The 22,933-nt window shown below is 48.0% G+C and overlaps 1 protein-coding gene across 4 annotated transcripts in view; it reads left to right on the forward strand.

The window, feature by feature from the left end:
* Nucleotides 1–10,904, forward strand: part of BCL2L12 (BCL2 like 12) — a 513,616-nt gene extending 502,712 nt beyond the window's left edge. For all 4 annotated transcript variants that reach the window (XM_069605212.1, XM_069605217.1, XM_069605213.1 and 1 more), the window contains one exon: nucleotides 9,731–10,904. In XM_069605212.1, the coding sequence (XP_069461313.1) occupies nucleotides 9,731–9,766 (36 nt within the window). In that variant the 3' untranslated portion in view covers nucleotides 9,767–10,904. The remainder of the gene's footprint in view (nucleotides 1–9,730) is intronic.
* Nucleotides 10,905–22,933: the final 12,029 nt, after the last annotated feature.

The following is a 22,933-nucleotide window of genomic DNA, read 5'->3' on the forward strand; positions in this document are numbered from 1 at the left end:
AGACTTTGTGTCCAACGTCTTCGCAGAATGGGGTTTCCCAGAGATCGACCTGTTTTCTACTCAGGAGAACGCCCAATGCCAAGACTACGCCTCCAGGTACCCTCAGAACCGATCCAAGGGGAATGGTCTCTGGATAACTTGGTCGGGGAAAATTTGTCTACGCTCCCCCCCCCCCCCCTCCGACTACTCCCCTTCTCAACAAGGAACCAGTTACCATGATACTGGTGGCTCCCATGTGGACCCGCCAACCCTGGTTCGTGCACCTGATGGAAATGTCCCTCTCCCCACCAGTCAAGCTGCCCTGCCCGTACAACATGTTGTCTCAGGACAGAGGGAGACCTTACACCCCTGCCCACAAACTCTGAACTTAGCAGCCTGGCTCCTAAAATCATAGAGCTTAGACACTTGCAACACCCTCAGAGATGCTTGGACATACTCAGGGAAGCGAGAAAGCCTAATACACGTTATTGCTATGCCAGCAAATGAAAACGTTTTTGTCATCTAGTGCAATTCCAAGGGCGTCAATCCCATCGATTGCTCACCCTCACACATTGTGTTGTATCTAACCCACCTGTTGGACTCTGGGTTAGTCTTCAATTCCCTAAAGGTTCATCTGGCTGCTCTGTTAGCCTACACCACATCACAGCAAAAGGTATTGTGGTGGAAGATACCAGTAATTAAAGCCTTTATGGAAAGGGTCAAATCGTGCTCTGAGGAGTGCGATATAAATAAAAATATCATATAATATATCAAATAGTGTGATTCTGCTTTGAAAAATGGACCATAATGGTCGGATGCAGGGGTTTGTCCCTCTCCCCTGGATGTTGCCATAATTGTGGATTAACCCAGTGGTATCCTTTTTGGAGGTAGACATACTCTTTACTTGTTGGTATGGGCTGCTGAATTTCCACAGGCCCGCCAACTCAAAACCTTTTATTGTGAAATGTAAAAACAGGACTGGCTCGCAGGTGGACCCTGAATGCTTCTCCGGCAGCTCCCCCTCCAGTCCCCCTTTGAAATTGGATAAATGATCTGCCACAACAACGGGAGAGCCACACAGCCAGATAACCAAAGCAGAATACAAGAGCAAGCTTACATTCCTGAAACTAACCTTTCACGTAATCCTTCAGGAGAATGTTATGCCAGTGTAGGGCCTTCCTGCTGGAGTATCAGCACATGGGGGATTCCTGGTATTAAAGAATCGGGGATGAATGTTGCGTTATTTACAGTATTTGGCTATTTAAGCTCTTTAAGCCTTTTTTTTTACTTTATTTCTATAGTGCATGTTAATCCTTAAAGAATTTTCCATATGAGATCCGTCCTCCCCTTCATCTACTGCTATCACAATTTAAGGCTGTATAAGCAAACAATGGTCTAGTCTATGGCAATTCTGATACTAGGGTGCTGTGTTGCCAACCAAATTTTAAGAAAAATCAAAAAGGGGAGATATGCCATTTCTGTAACTGCCTCTCCTTATTGAAAATGATATACTTTAACCGTCCCTTGACACCTTTCTAGCATCAATTGACCTTGTTTGTGGTCACTGTCACCATTGTCCTAACATAGACACCATAGGTCTCCCTGGCCTAAAGCATGAACCAAATGAAAGGGACTCATTTCAAAGTTATGGACCATCAATACAGTCAAATTGCAAAAAGAGTGGGTGGCACAGGCCAGATGGAAATTCCTACCATCACTCATTTTTCATTATGGGCTTCACTCTGTGGAATGAAGTTTCTTCTTTCAGACCCATGCAGCCTTTTCTGCGTTATGTTTAGGTGTTTCTTGCACATTTTATTGCATGAGGGCTGAAAATGTGTTGCACCCTTCCTCGTTAACCCCAAGATTGTGTTTGACTGGCAGGTGTTCGACAATGGTAGGTTATTTGCTCCTTACAAAAACTCACACTAAACTAACCAAGTCTTGTGAACAAGCTTCTGCACACCTGTCTGTGAATTTCTAGCCCATTGCAAAGGTGATCAATATTTGTAGAGACAAAATTATGTTTTGGCTAGAAGACTTAATGAGCTTTATACTGTACACTACTGCCATTTTCATGGTGGATTCAGTTCGGTAACAAACGGTCACTATGTGTTGGGTTTGTTTCTAGATGGCATGGGTTTGGTGGTGTGAGTCTGTATAAGATTGTTGTGTGTCTGGCATAATGTTGGAGATTGGGTGTGTTATGATTGAATGTGGTGTCGGAGGGGCTCTACAGTTAATTGTGTGATTTGAAGTTGGCGCTGTGGTAGAGGCACGTTTGTTGCATTTGTTGGGTAAGCAGTGTTTGTAGGAAATGGAGCATTTTAGTAGAGTTGATGACGAGAAAGGTCAGTGTAGAGATTGTTGTTACATGAATTCCTCTCCTTGGCCATGGATTGCTCTGTGGGTGATATAGTGTTTTGAAGGTAATCCTGACTGGTTGCCAGAGTAGGGATCATAGTGCTGGTGTGATATGCACTCTCTCTCTTAAGGAGTGTTGAGGAGTAGTTTTAGTGCTGCATCCTGTAGCTGTTGTATTTTGTTAAGGTGGTCTGGCATTCCAAGGTGTAGATGCTGTTGGCGTACTCTTCTCGACATGAGAAGGGAGATGATGGCGAGTGTTCGGTGTGGGAAGGTAGTATCTGTTTGCGGAGATGGAGGAAGATAGAAGAAGCATTGACTTGTGGTTCTAGTGTTAAGTCGTTGTCCATTAATAGTCTGAGATTTGTAACTTTGGTAGGTTCCAGTCAGTTTCCCATTTTGTTAGGCCATGGAATCTGATGTTGACTCAATGGGTTATTGGCCGTGATCATGATTTCTTGTTATATTTTTATTTATGGTCCTGGTTGATTTTTAGGCTGTTGGTGCTCATCCTTCCTTTTATTTGCTTGAGGCAGTTGGTAAGGATTTGTTCCAGTTCTCTGGTGGTATTGATTTGATAGATTTGCATGTTATCTCCATAGTTGTAGCAAGTGAGTCCACGCCTTTTGATGAGTGGTGTCATGTAGATGTTGAAGAGTAGTGGCGAGAGGGATGAGCCTTGTGGAACCCCACAGGTTGGTGTGTGTGGGATAAGCTAAAGGAAGAGTAGAGGGGATAACCAGGTTGCTTCCTTTCTTTCGAATGGATTCTTTCCTCCTACAGATTCCTCATCTATAGCACTATCCCAGCTCTGCTGTTCTCCAGAATATTCTGCCGCAGAGGGTGCGGCTCGGCATCGACTCCGCCAGAGTTCTCTACGTGCCCTGCGCGCAGGATATGACGTCAGGACTAGGATATATGTTATATAGTGGTGCTGAGGCACGTGACCACAGTTCCTTTTTTACACACACTCTCTTTGCTGATCTGAACATGCTTGGCGAGCTTATCTACCGTTTTTCTAAATATGCCATGGCCATGCATTCCAAGGGCCCGGGCTTCAAGCAGTGTGCGGACTGCGGGCAGCAAATGTCAGCCTCGGATCCGCATAGGATTTGCTTATATTGCATGGGTGAGGAGCATGACGCACATGATTGCAGGTCATGCCAGTCCATGCACCCAAGGCCCTGTGCGAGAGAGTGGCAAAAATCTTCACTTTCGTCCACAAGGCAAAGGGTGAGGTTCTGTTGTTGAGGTCGCACAGCACAGATCGATGCTCTGAAGAGCAAGTGGTTCTGCACACGAAAAAAGGACAAGAGGAAGAAGCAGCATCGGAAGAGGCCCTGCTCCCTGAATGAGTCCTCGCACTGTTATTCCTCGTCTTTTAAGAGGAGCCGTTGCTCCATGGAGTCCCCTGAGTGACCGGCACAGGTACCTTTTCCTACCCAGTCTTCCACGCTAGAGGAATGGGAAAACCTCTGCCTGAAGACGTTGGACATGTCTGCCAAGGCACCAGAGGTTCTGGCCACGGCACCTGTGGCACAGGCAACTGGGCCATCCGCTCTGGCGCCACATGGTCCCACCGTGTCTGCTGCGACCGGCAGGGGGCCCTCTGAGGACCACTCCTGCATGCCTAAGGGCTCTGGCCTGGACCAGGCTAAGACTGAGGGGGCAGTGGCCTCAGCGCTGGCTATGGTGGCGTGTTTCATCATTGGTTCCGTGGGAATAAGTTCCACTCCTTGGGGACGCCACCATGTCAAGCATGTATGACCTCTATGACGAGGCGGGAACCAGGTCCAGTTAGGGCTTGAACCTATGGTTCTAGGGATATGGCGGATTTCCCAGAAGAATTCTAAGGGAAAGGTAAAGATGTGCTGTGCCTGGGAGAGGGCACCTGGATGGAGCATATAGTGCATATGAGCTTTGTGATATTCTGAACAATGCCCCCCAAAATGAGATGCTCCTGCCCTTGAATGTGGTAGTGGAGGCGCCAGTATTGGAGTTGTGTGAGAAAGCTGCCTCCTGTTCCAGCAGTGGACCGGGATCTGGTGAGGAAACATCATCTGATTACCCCTTTTCCTTCCTCCCATGCTTCGCCTGGTGGTATCAGACAGAGGCGGCTAGCCTGAAGATTTCTACCTTCCCGTCCCTTCCACCAGACAAAAAGTAAGAGGTTTGACGCATGGGTCAAGAGCAATCTTTCACTGCATGCTGTAAATGCCTCTTGTGCCATGGTGAGGTTCTCCTTCGGCCTTTGGATAGTGATGGCCAATGCAGCAGAGTATGTCCTGGAGCGAGAGATGAGGGATGGCTTCCTGTCCTTGGTCTCAGACAACGAGGCGGCATGTCTGATGCTGCAATAGGGACTGGACACCGCTGACTGTGTGGGAAGGGTCACAGCAACTAGCACAGTGGTCAGACGCCACTCGTGGTGAAGGACGTGGGTGAGGGGGAGGTTTGCTGCCAAAGACCAGTCTAGGATCTTGGATTTGCCATGCAACGGCTACAACCTTTTTGGAGCTAAAGTTGATGAGGCATTCCAAAAAGGTCTGTTCTTCCAAGGTGACTGCTAAGTCTTTGGGGATAGCAGTACAACAACCTTCTGCACAGCTGTTGTCTCAGGGTAGGGGGTCTTCTTCCCTTTCCCACCTTTGCCCTGATGGGCCGTGGTCATTGTGCTCCCGGAAGTGGTCCAGGCAGGCGCTTCACGAGAGTCAGAGAAAGGGGTGCCCAGCAAGGGGGCATTGCAGTAATGCAGTCCCTGACGTACCTGAGGGCGCCAAACCTCAGTGACAGGCATTGCCATTCGTCAACTGTGTAGGGGCAGGCTTTCCTTGTTCAGCCCAGTATGGTTGAAGACCACATTCGACCCATCGGTCTTAAAGGCCATTCAGCAGGGATATTGCCTTCTATTCTTTCAGCGCCTCTGGGATCACAGCCCTCCGGCCAGCCCTTCGTCTCCAGGCCCCATTCTACTGGAGGAGGTCTGTCCGCATCTATCAAAAAGCATGATTGAGCTACTTCCGCGCTCAGAACTGCCTATTTTGCTAGACATTACGTTGCGCAGACATTGGTCTCCTGGAGAGTCTCAGTTAACAGGTCAACCTGCTGGAGCTGCGGGCGATCAGGCTGGACCTGGTCGCTTTCCTCCCTTCTGTGAAATGCAAGACTGTGCTGATCCTGATGTACCACACAGTGGCCATGAATTACCTCAACAAACGAGGTGGTGGGTAGTCCTTGCAATGCAACTGTGGTTCTGAGCTGTGGAGAACAGGGTCTCTGAGGGAGAGGGGGGGGGGTTCACCTGGCCGGACGAGAATGTCCCAGCGGATGCCTTGAGAAGACAAAGTTCTGGAGGATATCGTCTCCTGTGGGGGAACTCCTCAGGTGGACCTCTTCACTTCCAGTGTCAACAGGAAATGCGAGTTGTGGTGCTCCAGGAGAATTTCCTCGTCTATGAGTTCTGGGGGACACACTGGCCGTCAAATGGACTTTCAACCTCTTTTATGTGATCCCTGTCATTCCGCTGGTTCTTAGGAGATTGCGCCTGTTCGGAACTATGATGATCCTGATAGGATACCATATTCTCGAGGCCCAGTCTGGGGCAGAGTAGCTGGACGTGTCCATCTGGCCTCCCTAGCGCCTTCCGAGGAGAGTCTATTTGCTCTCCCGTTCTGAGGGGTGGGGTCCTCCACCCAAACCCTAGCGTCATGAACCTTCACGCTTCTGAGAGGCTGAGATACAAGGAGTGGAACTTGTCGGACTGCATCCTCTGTGCTCCATTCAGCTTGGAGGCCCACTAAGAAATCTATTTATACCTACATGTGGTGTAAATTTACAATCTGATGCTGGCAGAGGGAACTGGATCCTTCATCCTGTCCTCTATCCCCAATGTTGGATGTTTTGCTGTCTTTGGCCCAGGTGGGCTGCAGATTGCCCCTGTAAAGGATTACCTCGCAGAGGGGAGGGGAAAGGGGGTTCGGGTGGGGGTGTGTGTAACAGTTTCCTCCCTGCCGGTTTGTGGTTCTGGCATGGGATTTTAATGTAGTTTTAACATTTCTTATGGGCACTGCATTTGAGCCCCGTCATCCTGTTCTGTTAGATTGCTCCCCCTTGAGATGATTTTCCTGATTGCCATCGCTTTTGCGATTCTGGAGTGTCTGTTTTACCTTCCTGTTTGTGTTTTTCCAAAGAGAAAGTGATGTTGAGATTGAGAACCTCCTTTCTGCCGAAGGTAGTCTTGGATTTCCATCTCTTTCAGAAAATCCACCCACCTGTGTTTTTCCTCCACCTCACCCTTCCAAGGCAGAGGAACAATGTCATCGACTGGACCCGGTACAGGCCCATAATTCTAAGTCTCTCGTGCTAGAGAGGCTAGAAAGGCTGACCAGCTTTTCATTGGTTATGCTGGTGCTGGCAGGGATGTGACCAAACAAATCCTGTCCAGGTGGATCCCTCTGTGCATCTCAGAATGTTACAATGTGGCTGGTAAGGCTGTGCCTGCGGGCCTCTGAGCTCCTTCTCCCAGAGGAGTTGCTGCCACCTCTGCCCTGCAGAGTGGCGTGTCCGTCCTGGATATTTGCCAGGCAGCAACATGGGCATCTTAACCCACTTTTGCTAAGCATTACTGCTTGGATTCCCTTGTGGGCCAGGATGTCGTTTTTGTAGGGTAGTCCTCCCAGAGATTTCTGGTTTAGGTGGTGGTGTTGCTTCCGCCCTCCTCGCCCTTGGAAGTCCTAGATCATCATAGATGAGAAATCTGTGGGTGGAAAGAATCCATTAGAAGAACAAATGACTTGCCTCTCTAATCTTTTTTTTTGATGGATGTTCCTCCTACGGATTCCTCATCGCCCTCCCTATCTGTCCCTCTTTGCCGGAAGCTAGTACACTATTGGTTCTACGCTACCTCGTCTTCAGAGTGCTGGGGAGACAGGGGGTAGAATGGAGGTCACGGGGCAGGGTGCCCCCTATGTTTGCTGGCACAACGTCCTATTTGGGGCAGAGCATGTAGCCTCATCGGATGGTGCCGACATTGAACCGTGCTGCGCCCCCCTGGCGGTGGAAGAGATTCGGGAGAAGAGCTTTGCTGGGATAGGGATATCATAGATGAGGAACCCGTGGGAGGGACATCCACCAGAAAGAACATTCCTGAGATGCAAGTAATTTGTTCTTCTTTTGGTAAGAACTTTATCCAATATCTGTTTATTGGCTAATGCTAATGGGCTCCCCCTTCGTTACCTTTTCCCAAAAGCTGATAAATGATAATGCCCCATAAAGAATCCTGGAGGAATCGAATAAGCCACACAATATACTATGTATGGTTGAAATATTTTTTAAAGCTATAATGCAATTATGTGTAGGCTTCTAGGAAATGGCACTAAACATTTTGTATGGGCTGAGTTCTATAGAATCCATGACACCAGAACTATGACCCCATGCACTTAATAATGCCAAGACTGTTTATTTCACACCCCTACACGATTGATTATATTAAGGCCAAGAAACCTAGATCTATCCAAGCTCACATATGAGGGTTACCACTGTGTGTCATCCTCTCCAACTACTGTACTGTGACCGAGCACAGGCACGATTTCACAGGTCTCTTCCCCTTGACCATGAAGCTGCACAGACCACACTGTTGCTGCATTCCCTGCTTCGAGCCATCGCTGCACAACAGGCACTCTTGAGTGTGACAGGAATGAGGGAACTGTGAAAGAGGGCTGTGTTCACACCCCTTCCTTTGATATCTAAGGTGTTGAGCAAAATGAAGCACACAATCAACTGCCACCTCATTCTGATAGTCGCACATCGGCCAAAGAGGATTTGGTATTCAGACCTGAGGGGCCAACCACCTTGTAATCGCCTGAGTTACTTGAACCTTTTACATCAGCAGGATTGGCTGCTTCTGGCACCCTGCCCACAATTTCTTCCCTTAGCTGCATGTTCTATAAGCACCTTGTTCAGATTAATTTGTGGTTTTCAGAAAAGAATATGGCAGCAAGGAAGGGGTCGGCCAGAGCTCAGTAATGGATGTGTTTCTGCTACTGGTGCCTTGAAAACGACACTGACCCTCTTGATCTTGGATGCCATTCTATCCTGAATTACCTTGTTGGCGGAGACTAGGTTGGGGTGTCAATCAGCTCTTGCAGGACGTACCTGGTGACAATCTGGGGCTACTTCACTACAAGGCTACATACTGTTTCCTTGGCAATGCCAGGTTGTTAAAAGATATATTAATCTTCTCTCAAAATGTTTTCTGACCAAAGGAAATCCATAGTCCCTCGGACCTTTTATGGTGATTTCCACACTCCTGCAAAAACCTTTTAAACTTAGCCTTGACAGACTTGTAATTGGCAACTTTGAAGGCTTTGTTACTAGTCTCTAAACCCTCTGCCCCCATGATTTAGTGAGGCACAGGCTGAGTATACCAAGAAGTCTGACATCTTTATTAGGGAGAAGGTGGTTCTCAGGACTCACCCCACATTTCCTGCCTAAAGTTGCCTTTAGTGTATTTCACTTCCCGTATTCTTCCCAAGCACAACTTTGAAAGTGCCCTACATACCCAGATTGTGGAAAAGGTCGTAAAATTCTATCTTGAAAGGACAGAGGATTGCAGGAAACAGCTCAGTTGTTGGTAACCTTTGGTTGGTCGTCGCTGAGGTCAACAACGTTTAAGGCCGAGCTGGCTCAATGGCTGGTCACTGTGTTTCTGGAGGATTACAGGTAGAAAGGCAAGGCCATCCCTTGCACAACATTCTGAGATGGCAGTTTGCCTTAATTGCCTTGCAGAGGCATACCCCTTTTTAAGACATATGCAACTAAGCCAATCCTCACTCTTTTTACAAGCACTACTTACTTCAGCATTAGAAATTATGCAGCCTTTGGGCGGGCTGTTTTTAAAAGACTCTCATTGTACAATAATCTCCCAGCCACCCTTTCCTTGAAGGATATTTTAAAATCTCCCAATGGTATAGAGGACAGGGGATGGGATGTAAAGAGTACGAAATGGTTTCTCACCGTAGTGACAACAGTGCTCTTAGTCCATAGTCCCCTTTACTCCATACACGCTCCCCCAAAAAAGGACTTCTATTGGGCATTGATGATGGGGGAGGAAGGGCTCGGTAGAGGGGAGTAAAGTGCTGCATGCATGCAAACCTAAGACCTGCCTGCACCGGTTCTTGCTGGATAATTGTATCAGAATGCTGCTATGCAGCAGGCTCCAACCTGGTCCTCAATCCCTGGGATGACCCAAGAGTATTGGGGGGGAAACCAGACTTGCGACTAAGAGTCCTGTTGTCATTACAGTGAGTAACATTTTTTTTTCTTTTTTTAGTGTTAACCTGTACTGTTTGGTATATCACTTTGTTCTCCTTTTTCCTTTCCATGGCAGGAGAGCATCATGAGTCAGGACGATGTATTGGACTGAGCTCTGGAATAACAAAACTCTTGGGAGCAGTGGCGAATGTGGGTAATCCTTACCCCAAGTGCAAGTTCCTCTTCCTGAGGGGGCTGCCTCCTTGGCAGCTCCTAAACTGGAATGGTCCTATGCTCTTTGGACTCAAGCTTTCAGATCAATGTAGTTCTACTGGACTCTAACCCTCGCGCCACAGACTTCTGCTGGACTCGGCACTGGAGGGGCACTGCTGCAGACTTTGGCATCCACCGTGAAAACAATCATGGAAATTCAGGAACCATGGGGCTCTTTGTAATTGTGTGGCAGCTTTTCCCATTGTGAGCTGCTATCCTGAACAACCGTGGCCAGAACATGTCCGGAGCTGCTCCCTTCTAAGAAGTTGATCTTATGAGATTGTATAGGACTGTGAAGGTTCGGTGTGGAATATCATTGGGGGCTATGATACTATTACCACGCTATATGACTGTAGTGTATTGGTGAAACTGTTGCTGCTGTCCCTGATTAATGTTGTGCGTCAGTGACACTATACCTGTTTTTCCTGTCTGTCGGGCTTGTTTCCTATAGCTGCCTTTCCCATGCTTTGTGTCAATCCTACAGTTGAACTTCCAAGGTATTATTTCTGGATGCAACCTTGAAGATTCTCTTCCTGAGTTGTATTGGAGCTGGTCTCCTATTGCAGTTTCACCTGGGGTAGACAGAGGCTATAGCCTTGCAGGCAATATTCTTTTGGACTGTATGCAGGCGTATGGCCTCATAATGGTCACTTCAATGTAGGGTGCTTTGTATCTATCCAGTGATCCTCCTGTCTGCTTTTAAAGTTCATTGTGTGACCCCGCCCCCTGCCAGCCTTTTTTTGGCACTCACTCCCACTGGTGAGCCGCTTTTCCTGTCCTAATGTGAAATGATTCAAAATGAGCATGACCCAAAATCTCTCAGGGAAAATCAGTTTTGATATGAACATTTGGCATTCAAGGTGTCTTTTATATGATGTTATTTAAACTTTTTTTATACAGATTTTTATTGTACTGTGAATGGCAGCATTCAAACAACTACCTGTTGAGTACCTTCATTACTCATGTGAACACTGGGATCACTGCCAGTAGTCATGTGTACGGATCTGAAGCAATGCAATAAAAACTCAGAGAACCAAGTGTTGACTTCTGAACTGGTCGTAACCTTGACAAGTCCACCTGGTAGAATCAAATGGAGCTTCAAAACTCTGTACTGGTGATGGCGTTCAGGGGCCTGTAAGGGTGTCGAAGAAGGAAGCTGACACAAATGTGGCATGGTTTTGGTTATAGACTTTTCTTTCTTCAGTAAATTACCTCACTATTCCTATCTTTAACAGGGGGTTCCGTGCCTCGAAATAAAAGGAAAATAATTGTCAGTATGTCCATGAAATCTAAAGTTCCACCATCCTGTGTCAAATCCTACTCTAACCCTCACACTAAAACTAAAGAGTAAACTAACAGAGTTCCTTCTTCAGGAGGATAGCTCCCTTCTCCTGCTTCTTCACCAGTGTCTTATAGTTGTTTTCTCTCGACAAACAATACCAAGGGAATGCCTCCCATGTCCTGTCTCACGGGCTTCACCCGGTCTTTGTACATCAACAGAAGGGAGTCATTCTCCTGGGCATTGAATACTCATGCAGTTCCCAATAGAACCAGGGGGAATTACTCCCTTCGCCTGATGTCTTTAGCAGAGGCCTTGGGCCTGCACAAAGAGAATGAGTCCCTTCCCTTCTCTTGGTGTTTGGTTCAGTTCACAATCTGACCAGGGGGAATTAACTCCCTTCCCCTGGCGTCTTTATCACAGCTCTTGGTCAGATGCCAAGAGAATGACTCCCTTCTCCTGGTATGGTTTCATACAGTTCTTTCTCAATTCTGGGGTTCCAACCCCATCTCGGAAGGCCAGTAGTAACTTCATACCACTGTGCCGAGGAAGATTCCCTCTGATGCTTTCCTTTTTTTTCTCTTGGGGTCCAAGACCCTTCTATGGTAGTCTGTGGTTTCCTCGTTACCGCTGCGCAGAGGAAGATTTCCTCTGGTTTTCTTCTTACTCTTGGGGTGCCAGATTCTTCTCTGGCTATGCCCATTAACTTCCTTGCTAATACTGGACTGGAAAAAAGCCACCTTAACCTCTGGCAAACCCCCCGCCCCCCCCCGGGTCCCCTCCGGTTATCATGTTCCTCCCCTCTCATGGGGCTTTGGTACCTTGCTGGGACTTCCTGGGACCGGGGCATACTTCTCAAACTCCATGGCCTTCTCTCCTCTCGTGGCTTCGTAGCATATTCCTGGCTTCGGGATGTAGTCTGCCTTCTCTCGGCAGACTGAGAACTTAATTTGCGCTGTCTTGCTGCTCTCTGCCTTTAGTCAGCATTCAAATCACTTGCGCTGGAGACTTCAGGTGCCTGCTGCTTTCCCCAACAGGACTGAATACTGTGGCGCCTGCCTACACTGTGCTTCTCATTATGGCTCTGCTGCCCAGCTTCCATGATCTAACCAACCTTCGTTCATTTTTTACTTTGTATCCAGTTCCTCCCACGAGAAATGCAGAAGTCCTTCATTATTGTTTCTTTGTGACTGATCCTCATGCCTCTGTGGGCCACCTTGTACCAGTGTTATGACACTTCAAGATCTCTGTTTTCCTCCTCGTAAAAGTACTTTTGGTCTTAGGCTCTATGTTACAACAGTGCATAGGCTTGTGCTCCATTTAGTGGCACCTTGTGAATCATTGCATGGCCTTTTCCAGATCAGGCATTGCACACTTCTAGGCTGCAGGAATGCAGTGATCTGTGTCAGCCAGCTATAAGGGCTGGGGAATTTTCAGCCCGTTCGTTTTCTGAATCGGACCCTGGTGAGCTGTCTGTGCTGATGGATGAAATGGACCCGGAGTTACTGCACTGTTTGTTGTTGGGTATCACACCAGTCTTCTCCAGACCTCTTGCGATTTCAGTGGTGAGTTAGCATATGGACTTCCCTCACTGAGGGGCAATACGTTCCTTAGACAAGGCACTAGTAGGCTGTCTCTAGTGAGGGATAGCTGGCTTCTCTCTCATCCTGTTCTCCCTCCTTCGCAACCTGGTTGGAATATACCTGAAGATTTAGCCTGGTCCGAAGCAGCTACAAAAGGTGTGCTATCGCTTTAAAGTTTTAGAATACATTCTGTGTTCATCTTCCCCTCTTCAGCAGACCCTACCTGAACCGTTACCCTTGTTTTCTTATCCCACATGTTTTGCCGGTCAAGAAGCGTTTTGTTGCTGTCGCCTCCCCCTTTTCAGCTATGGTGTCTTGACTGTCCTGGTCACCTTTTTCTTTTTTTTTTTCTTTTTTTTTTTCTCGAATTGGTTTTTGAATTACTGCTCAGGTGATTCAGTGAATTTTGCCACTTGTTGTACATGACTGGATTCATGAGATGCATTGTTTGTTGGGGCATTTGTCTGCTGCTGCGCCTGTTTGATGTCCCTCTGGAAACTTCCATTTGGTGAACACTCGTGCCTTTTGGAACAGCGGTCTTGGAGTGTTAGAATCTTTGACAGGGGGCCTAAGGACAGAGGTTCATGTTACACCAAGGTGGTAGATTTTTATTCATGCAGAGGGTTTAGGAAGGGAATGAATGTAATTGAGTCAGGAAATTCCTTAATCACAAAAAGGTGAGGGGTCGGACATGAGAGGCCGACACAAAGTTATACTAGTTTAATTATCGGACATCTTTATTGAAACAAAAAGGTTGGATGAAGACCTCTCTGTTCCTATCTTGAAGAGGGTTTCCCTACATATGAAACTAAAACTAAAGACCAGTGTTTTTCCAGTCGTCAAACTTAAAACTGTCCTTGTGTCTGAAAAATACTAATCGAACCCTCAAAATAGAAACCAACAACTAAGGGTGCAGGGAAGTATCTCTGAATTATGTTTGGCTCAAAGTATTCACAACTAAAACAATTAAATGAATTCAACAAAAACAGTATTTTCCAAGGGGAAATCCTTGAATTCAGAGGGTGGTTCTCTTCCCCTGGATATTTAGATGAAATGGCAAGTCTTTTACAAACAGATTCTTAAGGTTGGCAAAATTGGCCTTCAAACAGCAGTTTCTTAAGGATTTTTATACTCCGTTCAGGAACGTTCTTATGCAAACAATATGTTCCGCCTTTGGACGGAGTTCACAAACAATGAGATCTTATTCAAACGCAAAACAACTTTCATGGACCTCATGGTATACTCCTTTGTAGGCTCTTCAGATCCCTGATGTACTCTCCTGCCCGGTATCTATTCAATGTTGTCCAGTCTTTTCCAAAATACTGTGGGTGAGGGGCCTGGTACAATCCCCTGCCAGGAATTCCCCCCTGGGGTCTTGTAGATCCCCTTAGGTGTTCTCTGCTTGATGAATTGCTTTCATTAGGACTTCTTCTTTTGGCTCCTCAGATCCCTGGTGTTCTCTTCTGCCAGTTGTCTTTTCCACATTGTCTTATAGCTTCCATGTACTTTGGGTAGAGAGCCTTGTATCCTCCCTTTTTAGTTCCCTTTGTTTTCTCTGACTGATATGTTACTTTAACCAGGACGACTTTTCTGTTGCAATGTTCTTTAGTATAGCACAGTTGCATCACTTCAGTAAGCTCTTACTTCATTTGCTTGAGGTATTACTTGTTCCATCTTTCCCCACATTGACGTCTTACATATGGGGACTTGTTCAAGTACGGCCGCTATAATTACTTCATTAGTGTTCCTTTACAGGGTAGTACTTGTTCCAACGTTCCCCACATTGTCATCTCATACATGGGGACTTGTTTAAGTTTTTCCTTTGCACTTTATTTGGTGGCTATTCAAATATTCTTGTCGCGTTTATCTGCTTACATGCCTGTCGGCACACTCTGAGGTCCCGAATGCCTCTGGGCAAACTCGCTGGTATCTTGCAGCATTCCTGACCTTGTGGCGGTGAAGCTTTCTCCGTGGGCTGGCCTCTTTTGCACTGAAGACCTTCCTTCTGTGTTCCCAGCAGCTTTTAGCTTCCTCGCCGGTTTCCCCGTAGGGTGGCCAACTCTTTGATAGTCTTTCACGGGACACTTGCCCACAAGGCGGTGATGACGTTACAACGTCATTCACGTTTGACCCGCCCCTTTTTTAATTACAATTTTTTTAATGGCTCTTAATTCCTGGCTTAATTGAAATAGAAATGGTTTGTCCTTGGGAGGTGATGGTTAGGTTTTGTTTTTTAACTGCAAACATGACCACCATGACCCCAGGAACAAAGCATTAGCATTTCAATTAAGCCAGGTGTCCGAGCGTTACAGCTCGACCTGCAGGTTCAAAAGGAGCCGGGACTGCAGAGCCGCCCGCGGAAAGAAAGCAGCAAGCGGCAGCGCCATGCTGTGTACATGCCCACTTCAGTTTGCAGAGTGGCTGTGCTGGAGTCAGGTTGGCCCGACGCAAGTCGGGGACAACCTGCGTACCGCACAGCCACTCTGCAAACCGCAGGACAGAGTCCTTAATTGCGGGACAATCCCGCGAAATCCGGGACAGTTGGCCACCCTGGCTCCGGAGCTCCGTCTGTGTCCGCGCAGTGCCTGCAGCGTCTCTCCTGGCCCTGCTTCACGCTGATAAGATGTCTTCAGTGGTGAGCTGCTGCCTGTGAACACCTGTGTACTCGACCTGTGCCAGTGCGGTCCTTCTCCATACTTCTGCCTTCCTCTCCGGCTCTGGTTTCCTTTCCTGCGGATACCGTCTTTAAATATCTTGCGCACTCGGGATCCATAACAACAAGTCTGCACATTCAACTTGATGTTTCTTTTGATCTGCATCAACGCCTTCCTTTTACCCATCTTAGTATTTGAGGCTTTATGGGAGAAGAAGCCCATAGTGTTCCTTGGATTTCGAAAATGATGATCAAAACTTTTATTTAGAAAAACCTTAAACAGGAAATATTAGGTGTGTTTTTGTGTGTGAGGTATGACTGGACTTTTGTCTAGATGGATGTATAGGAAGGGGTTTCTGTATTTTACAAAGGGAGGGACTTGTATGGCGACAAGCTGTCAAGAATTTAGGAATAATGAGGTCTTCTTCAACAGACTCGTAAATGGTTCCACTACTGAATGCACACACCAAAGTCAGTACACCCCGTTAGGGAATAATGCTAAGAGATAGGTTGCAAGGATAGCAAGTTTTATATAATATAATGCCAGCAAAGAACTCTGCTGCCCGAGAGTATCAATGATACTTGTGATATCATCAGTGATGTACTGGGTGTTAGTCTTAGCAGTGCACGGTGGTGGCGTGAGTTATGGTTGCTTAGCTTACCATAACTGGGGAATTTCAGGGGTTTTTCGGCTTTACTGTGAACCATAATGGCACGTTTGTATTATGTCTCGTTTGGCAAGTTTTTTTTTGTTAATTTTACAGGTTTGTAGTAGCGCAACTTAACCATAACGTCCCCTAAACAAATTGTACAGGTTTTTAGTAGGCAAATTTAAGTATAAGGTGTAGGTAAGAAAAAAAATTTTGTACTACATGTCACAGATTTTCAGTAGGGCAACATAACCAAAACGTCCCTTTAAGACAGCTTGTTCGCTAAACTGTATACACCTTGCGAAGAATGCCACATGAAAGTATACTGTCGTACAGCACTGTGACATGTCCCGGATCAGTGCACACTTACCTGAACGAACTATGCCTGGTGGGCAATGTGCAAATAGAGTTTATATTCATGTAGGAACGTGCACCTTCAACATTTGCCTTACACAACGCCAACACGTATTGGTATGCAGCGATTACCAATGTACTACACATTATATATTGTTAGTGAAAGTTGTACTTCTCTGATAAAGACATCCTTCCTCCCTAAGAAACAGCAGCAGTGGTGTAATGTAAAAGCATAAGAAACTGTGTCGCTACCTTGCACATAACAGAGGGACAAAATTTGTTGCCATACATACACCCACTCACATTACCGCTTGATGCCTTTTTGCTCCATGCCGTTCTCATATTGCCTTATTGCCTGCCGTGCCAAAAAGTAGAGCCAGCTGTAAACAAAGATAATGCGTTAATAACTAACTTTCACAGTATAAAGAAAAATAATATAATGTGCATACACTCCACGTACTCCATATTTCTCAGTAAAGTACATAGACGCACTAATCTTTGCCATTAGTAGTCTAAATCTGGAAAGCAGTAACGTGTGCTACTAAAAAGGACGTTAACTTGTTGTAATCCGAGACGACTTTGGCAGTGCGGATCACAAAACAAAATCCTCTTTCAAGATGGCCGCCATAGAAAGGGAAGGCGGTTATTGCATACATAGCCCCTCTTACCTTTCCATGGTAGGTTGCAAAAAATACAAGTACGTGGCGTGACGCAGAACCTGTAAATAAACATTCAGCGACGTACAACCTAGTAACTTACATTTGGAAATAATACAGTGGAATGTAAAAGAACACGTGAACATTTTACAGGTTACAAAGTATGTTTATTTAACAACAAATTTGAAGAGACTATCGGAATAATCCCATAATCAATGCAATAAGTACAATGCTTGTAATTGCAAATGTTCAAGATGAGGAGCCCGTTTTTTTTTGCTCATACAAACATTTTGAGGTCTTCGTTGAAGCAGTCGCTTTGTTTCCACAGTGATTTCCCAGAAGTCATCATGAGCTTGAGCCTACAGCACCTTAAATGATGTCACGTTGCACCGAATAGCGAGTTCAGCGTACGGACAAAGCGGGCTTACAGTCTCATTCCACATTGTTATGGACAGGCAACCGCTCACCAGCAGTTGTATTTGCCGTCTGAAGAAGCCCTCACTCGGGATTTGAAAACCATGGCACGCACACTAAGGCAATATATATCTAGGCGGGAAAGGTTACAGAAAGTAGGTGTCAGTAACCAACCTGTACCAAAACATTTTAAAAGCACACAGAAAATATGCGAAGTGCTACACAAAAGTAAGTTCTCAAAGTTGACATTCTACTAATATGTTAGTAATGTCCATGTGTACCTAAATTTGCAGGCTACAAACGCTGAGATTTTGCATGCGCCGTAAGAGAAAAAAAATAAATGCCAAGTACACAGAAAGAAGATAATTTAGTTATTAAATGAAAAAGGGTGGACAAATAAAAAAAGAAAAAAAAATACATCTCGTCATTTGAAAGAAGACCAAAATGTGCAAGGTTATACACAAAGCTATGTGGACAAAGTAAACTTTTAAAATAAGAAATATTAATGCTAAAAAAGGTTGAATGGAGTCATACCCTACAAATGAGCAACCTGTACACTCTGCAACATTACAGGAAAAATTTAACAGGGCAGAAAAATAATACGTCAATTATATTGGCACAATTAGATGTGCAGTTATGTAAACATAAAGCACGGTTCCCTGTAGAGTGGCCAAAAGTAAACTTAGAAAATATTACTGTCTCCATTCTTTTTCTGCAAATCAGAGACAAATGTGTTCGCAGCGAAGAAATTCGTTGACTGATATTGCATGTCCCTTACAAACTTTTTAAAACATAATCTTATCAATTGCTATTTTTTTCGACCCTTTCATTCCGTGAATAGCTAGTAGGTTTCGAGGGGATTGGGCCCTCTGACGTATTCCATATCTATGACAGTAATCACCACAGCTGTGCTGCTTCGGAAAATGTTCAGTGTCTGCTTCCTGCACCGATGACGTCGATACGCCGCCCTCGAGGACCTCCTCTGACGGCCCATGTCACTGGGAAAGACGCCCGTAGCCTCAGTTCCGTTTTTACCGCAAACTTGTTTGCTTCGGAGATCTCGGCGCGCCTCGACTCTTTTGAGTTCTTGTTCTTTCTCAGTGCTTCGAACCCGTTTGGTATTGTGAAGTCTTTCTTCGTGAAGATGTCTACCTTGTCTTCCACACCACGTCCGGGCTTTAAGAAGTGCGGGGACTGTGGGTCCAAGATGTCGGTTACGGACTCTGGTGCCTCGGGGAGGCCCATGACACGGATGACTGTCGACTGCCAGTCGCTCAAGTCTAAAGCCTTGCAGGAGCGCAAGAAGAAGTTATCGGTAAGTAAGGTGTCCAAGCCCTGGAAGTTGAGGTCTGCGGGGCTTTCGACAGACGATTCGAGAGGCGACACTCCGCGTCGTCGTCGGAAGTCCAGTGGGTCTCGGTCCCGGAGTCGGTCTCGCCACTCCTTTGCCTCTTTGAGGCACTCCCGGAAGCGCCGTCATCGGTCGCCTTCCCCGTCCTCTTCTGAGTACTCCGCCAGTCGGCAGGTCGCTTACCCAACCAAGCATGCAACGCCGGAGGAATGGGCTTCCTTCGGGAAGAAAATGTTGGCGATTCTCAAATCGCAGGGCACTGGTCCGTCCGTGCCTCCGAGTGGGGTCGGTCGTGATCGGTCGAGAGACTCCGCTCGCACGCCTTGGGGCTCGGGTGGTCGTCACGATTCGCGGGAGAGGTCTTGATCGGACAAGGGGAATCGTTCTCTTCATGCCCGGTCCAGGTCCCAGTCCTTGACGCACTCGAGACCGTGTGAACCTCTGGTGTCTTCACGGAAGATGTCGATGCCGGTGGTGCCGAGGTAGTCGATGGACTCTTTCGAGGCCCCGCCTTCGAAGAAGTCGTCGACCTCGTCGCCTCAGCTGTCGAGGGACACGCTCGGGGCCCGGCCTCGAGGACTGTGTCGGTGCCGTCGATGCTGTCGGTGCCGCGTTCGGCGTCAACGCCAATTCACTCGACGCATTTTGAGGCTGTTTCGACAAGGGTTCCCCAGGGCTCGGGGGAACCGCCTAGGAAGGCTCTGGCAAAGGCCAAGCATGGCTTTGTTCCTTGTTCTGTGCCTTCTTTCCACCAGCTTGAGTTTATTTGAGGTGGATGATGGCATGGTTCTGGATACGGTACCGGATGAGATTTCCTCAGGCCATAGCCAAATTGAAGATCTGCAGCAATCCCTGCACGAATGCCGACTCTTCATACCAGCGCCTTATGTCCAGGGTCACCGAGTACTTGGGATGGTCTGCTCCCCCAGGGGATTTTCTTCAGGATGACCTTAAGGATATCCTCGACCAAGGTCCACCAACTGACCCGGTACTGCCGTTCCATATGGCTCTACAGAGGAGGGTGGCGGCGGCTTGGACTGCTCTGGAGAGTCTCCCGGCAGTGGGCAAGTATTTGCCACGAAAATGCTGCCCAGCCAGTAGCGACCCCTGCTACTTGACCAAGCACCCCACTCCGGAGAATTTGGTGGTGCAGGCGGCTACGGCCCAGACAAAGCAGGCGTTGTATCCTACCATCCCTCCTGATAGGGACGACAAGCGTTTTGACGGCTGGGCGAAGAAAGTGTTTTCTTCAGGGGGTATGGCGCTTCAGGCATCCAACTCCGTATGTGCCTTGTCATGTTTCACGCACACTCTGTGGAACTGTGTTTTACTTAGCGGCTGAACATATTCCCGAAGGGGACGAACTGGATGGTTTCCTTGCCATGGTTCAGGATGGCAAGGATGCCATGTGTGAGGCCGTTCAGTCGGGTTTGGCCATGGCAGATTGCGTCAGCAGGTTTGCGAGGTTGCGGAAGTCGGGGTTTGCTCCTGATGTGCAGGCCCGGCTCCTCAACATGCCTTTTGATGGAGAACATCTTTTTGGCAGCAAGGCTGACGAGAGCCTTGAGAGGTTGCAGACCTCCAAAGCTGCAGCAAAGTCGTTGGGCGCTGCAGTTCGCCAACCTCCGCCTTTTCGTCCTAGGGGACAGCAATGGAGGGGAGGTTCCTTTCGTTATTACTCATCCTTTGGTAAAGCGAGAGGAGCTGCCAGTCAAAGGGGCCACCGTAGGAGTGCCAGAATAGGAAAACAAGGTACTCGAGGTGCCAAGGCCGCTCGGGCTGTTGCCTCTTTGCCCTCGGGCAATGCCGCAGCCGCTTCAGCTCCGTCATGAGGCCATTTCCCATGGTTCGCCGGTTGGGGGAAGGCTGGCGCAGCATCTTGCAGAATGGCGCGCCATTACTTCAGATGTGTGGGTTCAGGAGATCATAACCCACGGCTTTGGTCTTCCTTTCCGGCAGAGGCCTCAAGACAATCCACCGGGGAATCTCTCTTTGAAGAGTCCGGATCCGCTGCTTGCGCAGGAAATTCAATCCCTGCTGGAGAAAGGCGCCATAGTACTGGTGCCTGTAGCGGAGAGGCACAAGGGATGGTATTCCCCTTATTTTTTGATTTCCGAGAAAGACTGGGGATGAGACCCATCATGGACCTGCGCAGTTTGAACAAACTCCTCAGGAAGGACAAGTTAAAGATGGTTACTCTCTCTCAAGTCCTCCAGGCTCTTCAACTTCAGGACTGGTTGGTCTCTCTCGACCTCAAGGACGCTTATTTTCATGTGCCGATCCATCCAAAGCACAAGAAGTACCTGAGGTTTGCGGTTGGCGACTTGCACTTTGAGTTTCGGGTCCTGCCGTTCGGATTGACCTCTGCCCCGAGGGTCTTCACCAAGCTCATGGTAGTGGTGGCAGCGCACCTCAGGAAAGGGGGATTCACGTCTACCTGGACGATTGGTTGATCAGGGCGTGCTCTCCCGAGCAAGTCCTGGATCATCTGTCAGTCACCTGCCACTCCCTCCACAAGCTGGGCTTCTCCCTCAACTTAAAGTCCCATTTGACACCAACTCAGAGGCTCCAGTACATCGGAGCAGTGCTCGACACGTCCCTGGAGCTGTTTTCCTCCCCAGGTGAGGGCTCATCACATTCAGCAGATGGTGCACAAGTTTCAGCTTGCCCAAAGTCTCCTAGCGTTCGAGTTCTTGAGATTGCTCGGCCTCATGGCATCCTGCATTCTTCTGGCGCCAGAGGCCAGGTTGCGGTTGAGATCTTTGCAATGGGGACTGAAGCTCCAGTGGTTTGTCCTCCGGCAGGATGTCGGACCCTTTCAGGTGCCGTCCTCGGTCGCCCAGGACCTTCTGTGGTGGGCCGTCGAAGACAATCTGATGAAGGGTGCTCCATTTTGGCTACCCTGGCCGCAGGTGACAATCGTGACGGACGCATCCCTCACGGGATGGGGAGCTCATGCCAACGAGTTGACAGTCAGCGGTCGTTGGTCTCCGTCAGAGTCCAGACTCCATATCAATCTGTTGGCACTGAGGGCCGTCAGTCTAGCCCTGAAAGCTTTTCTGCCGACCGTGCGAGGGAAGAATGTCCTGATCCTGACGGACAACACGGTGGCCATGCACTACCTCAACAAAAAGGGGGGGGGGCAGGGTCACTTTCACTTCCTCTGTGCAGGGAGGCGATGCAGCTCTGGTTCTGGGCAATCCAGCAGGAAGTTTAAATCTCAGCAGTTCATCTGGCCGGAGACGAAAACGAGACGGCGGACGCTCTGAGCAGGCAGAGCGCGATCTCTCACGAGTGGGAGTTGGCTCAGGAGATTCTCCTGGATATCTTCGGCCTTTGGGGGGCCCCTCAAGTGGATCTCTTCGCCTCCAGTGTCAACCGTAAGTGCGAGAGGTTCTGCTCACGGGAATTTCCTCCAAAAGGAGTCTTAGGAGACGCGTTCGTGGTCATTCCCACTGCTGTACGCGTTTCCTCCAGTCCCCGTCATCCTGCAAGTACTGCGGAGGTTACGGAGGCACGGTTCCCGGATGATCCTCATTGCTCTGGCGTGGGCCCGGAGGACGTGGTACCCGGACCTTCTCGATTTGTCCATCTGCCCTCCACGTCGTCTTCCCTATCGAGACAATCTGCTCTCACGGGAGGAGGGGGGGGTGTCAGGTTCTCCATCCAGAAGTCAGATCCCTCAACCTTCACGCTTGGTTTCTGAAAGGTTGAGGTATAAGGATTGGGACCTCCCTGAAGACGTGATGGAGGTGTTGCTCTCGGCCAGACGGCCAGCAAAAAAGTCCCTGTGCCGTTGTGCGTAAGTTCTGCGACTGGTGCAGGGTTAAGAATGTGGATCCTTTTGCATGTGACATTCCCATGGTTCTGTCTTTTTTTGCTTTCTTTGGCCCACAGGGGCTTGCAAGTGGGTACCGTTAAAGGTTACCTGGCGGCGCTGTCCATATTTAAGCACTCGTCTGAAGAGTGTTCCTATTTTAAAATTCCTTTAATTTCTCAGTTTCTGAAAGGGCTCACTAATGTTTTCCCTCCGTCACCTTTCCAGGTGCCCGGTTGGGATTTGAACCTTGTTCTCAAGTTTCTGATGGGTGCTCCGTTTGAGCCTTTGCATTCCTGCCCTTTGAGA

The sequence above is a fragment of the Ambystoma mexicanum genome, chromosome 1p (genome assembly GCF_040938575.1).
Source record: "Ambystoma mexicanum isolate Mex_15411 chromosome 1p, UKY_AmexF1_1, whole genome shotgun sequence".
In the NCBI taxonomy this organism is placed as follows: domain Eukaryota; kingdom Metazoa; phylum Chordata; class Amphibia; order Caudata; family Ambystomatidae; genus Ambystoma; species Ambystoma mexicanum.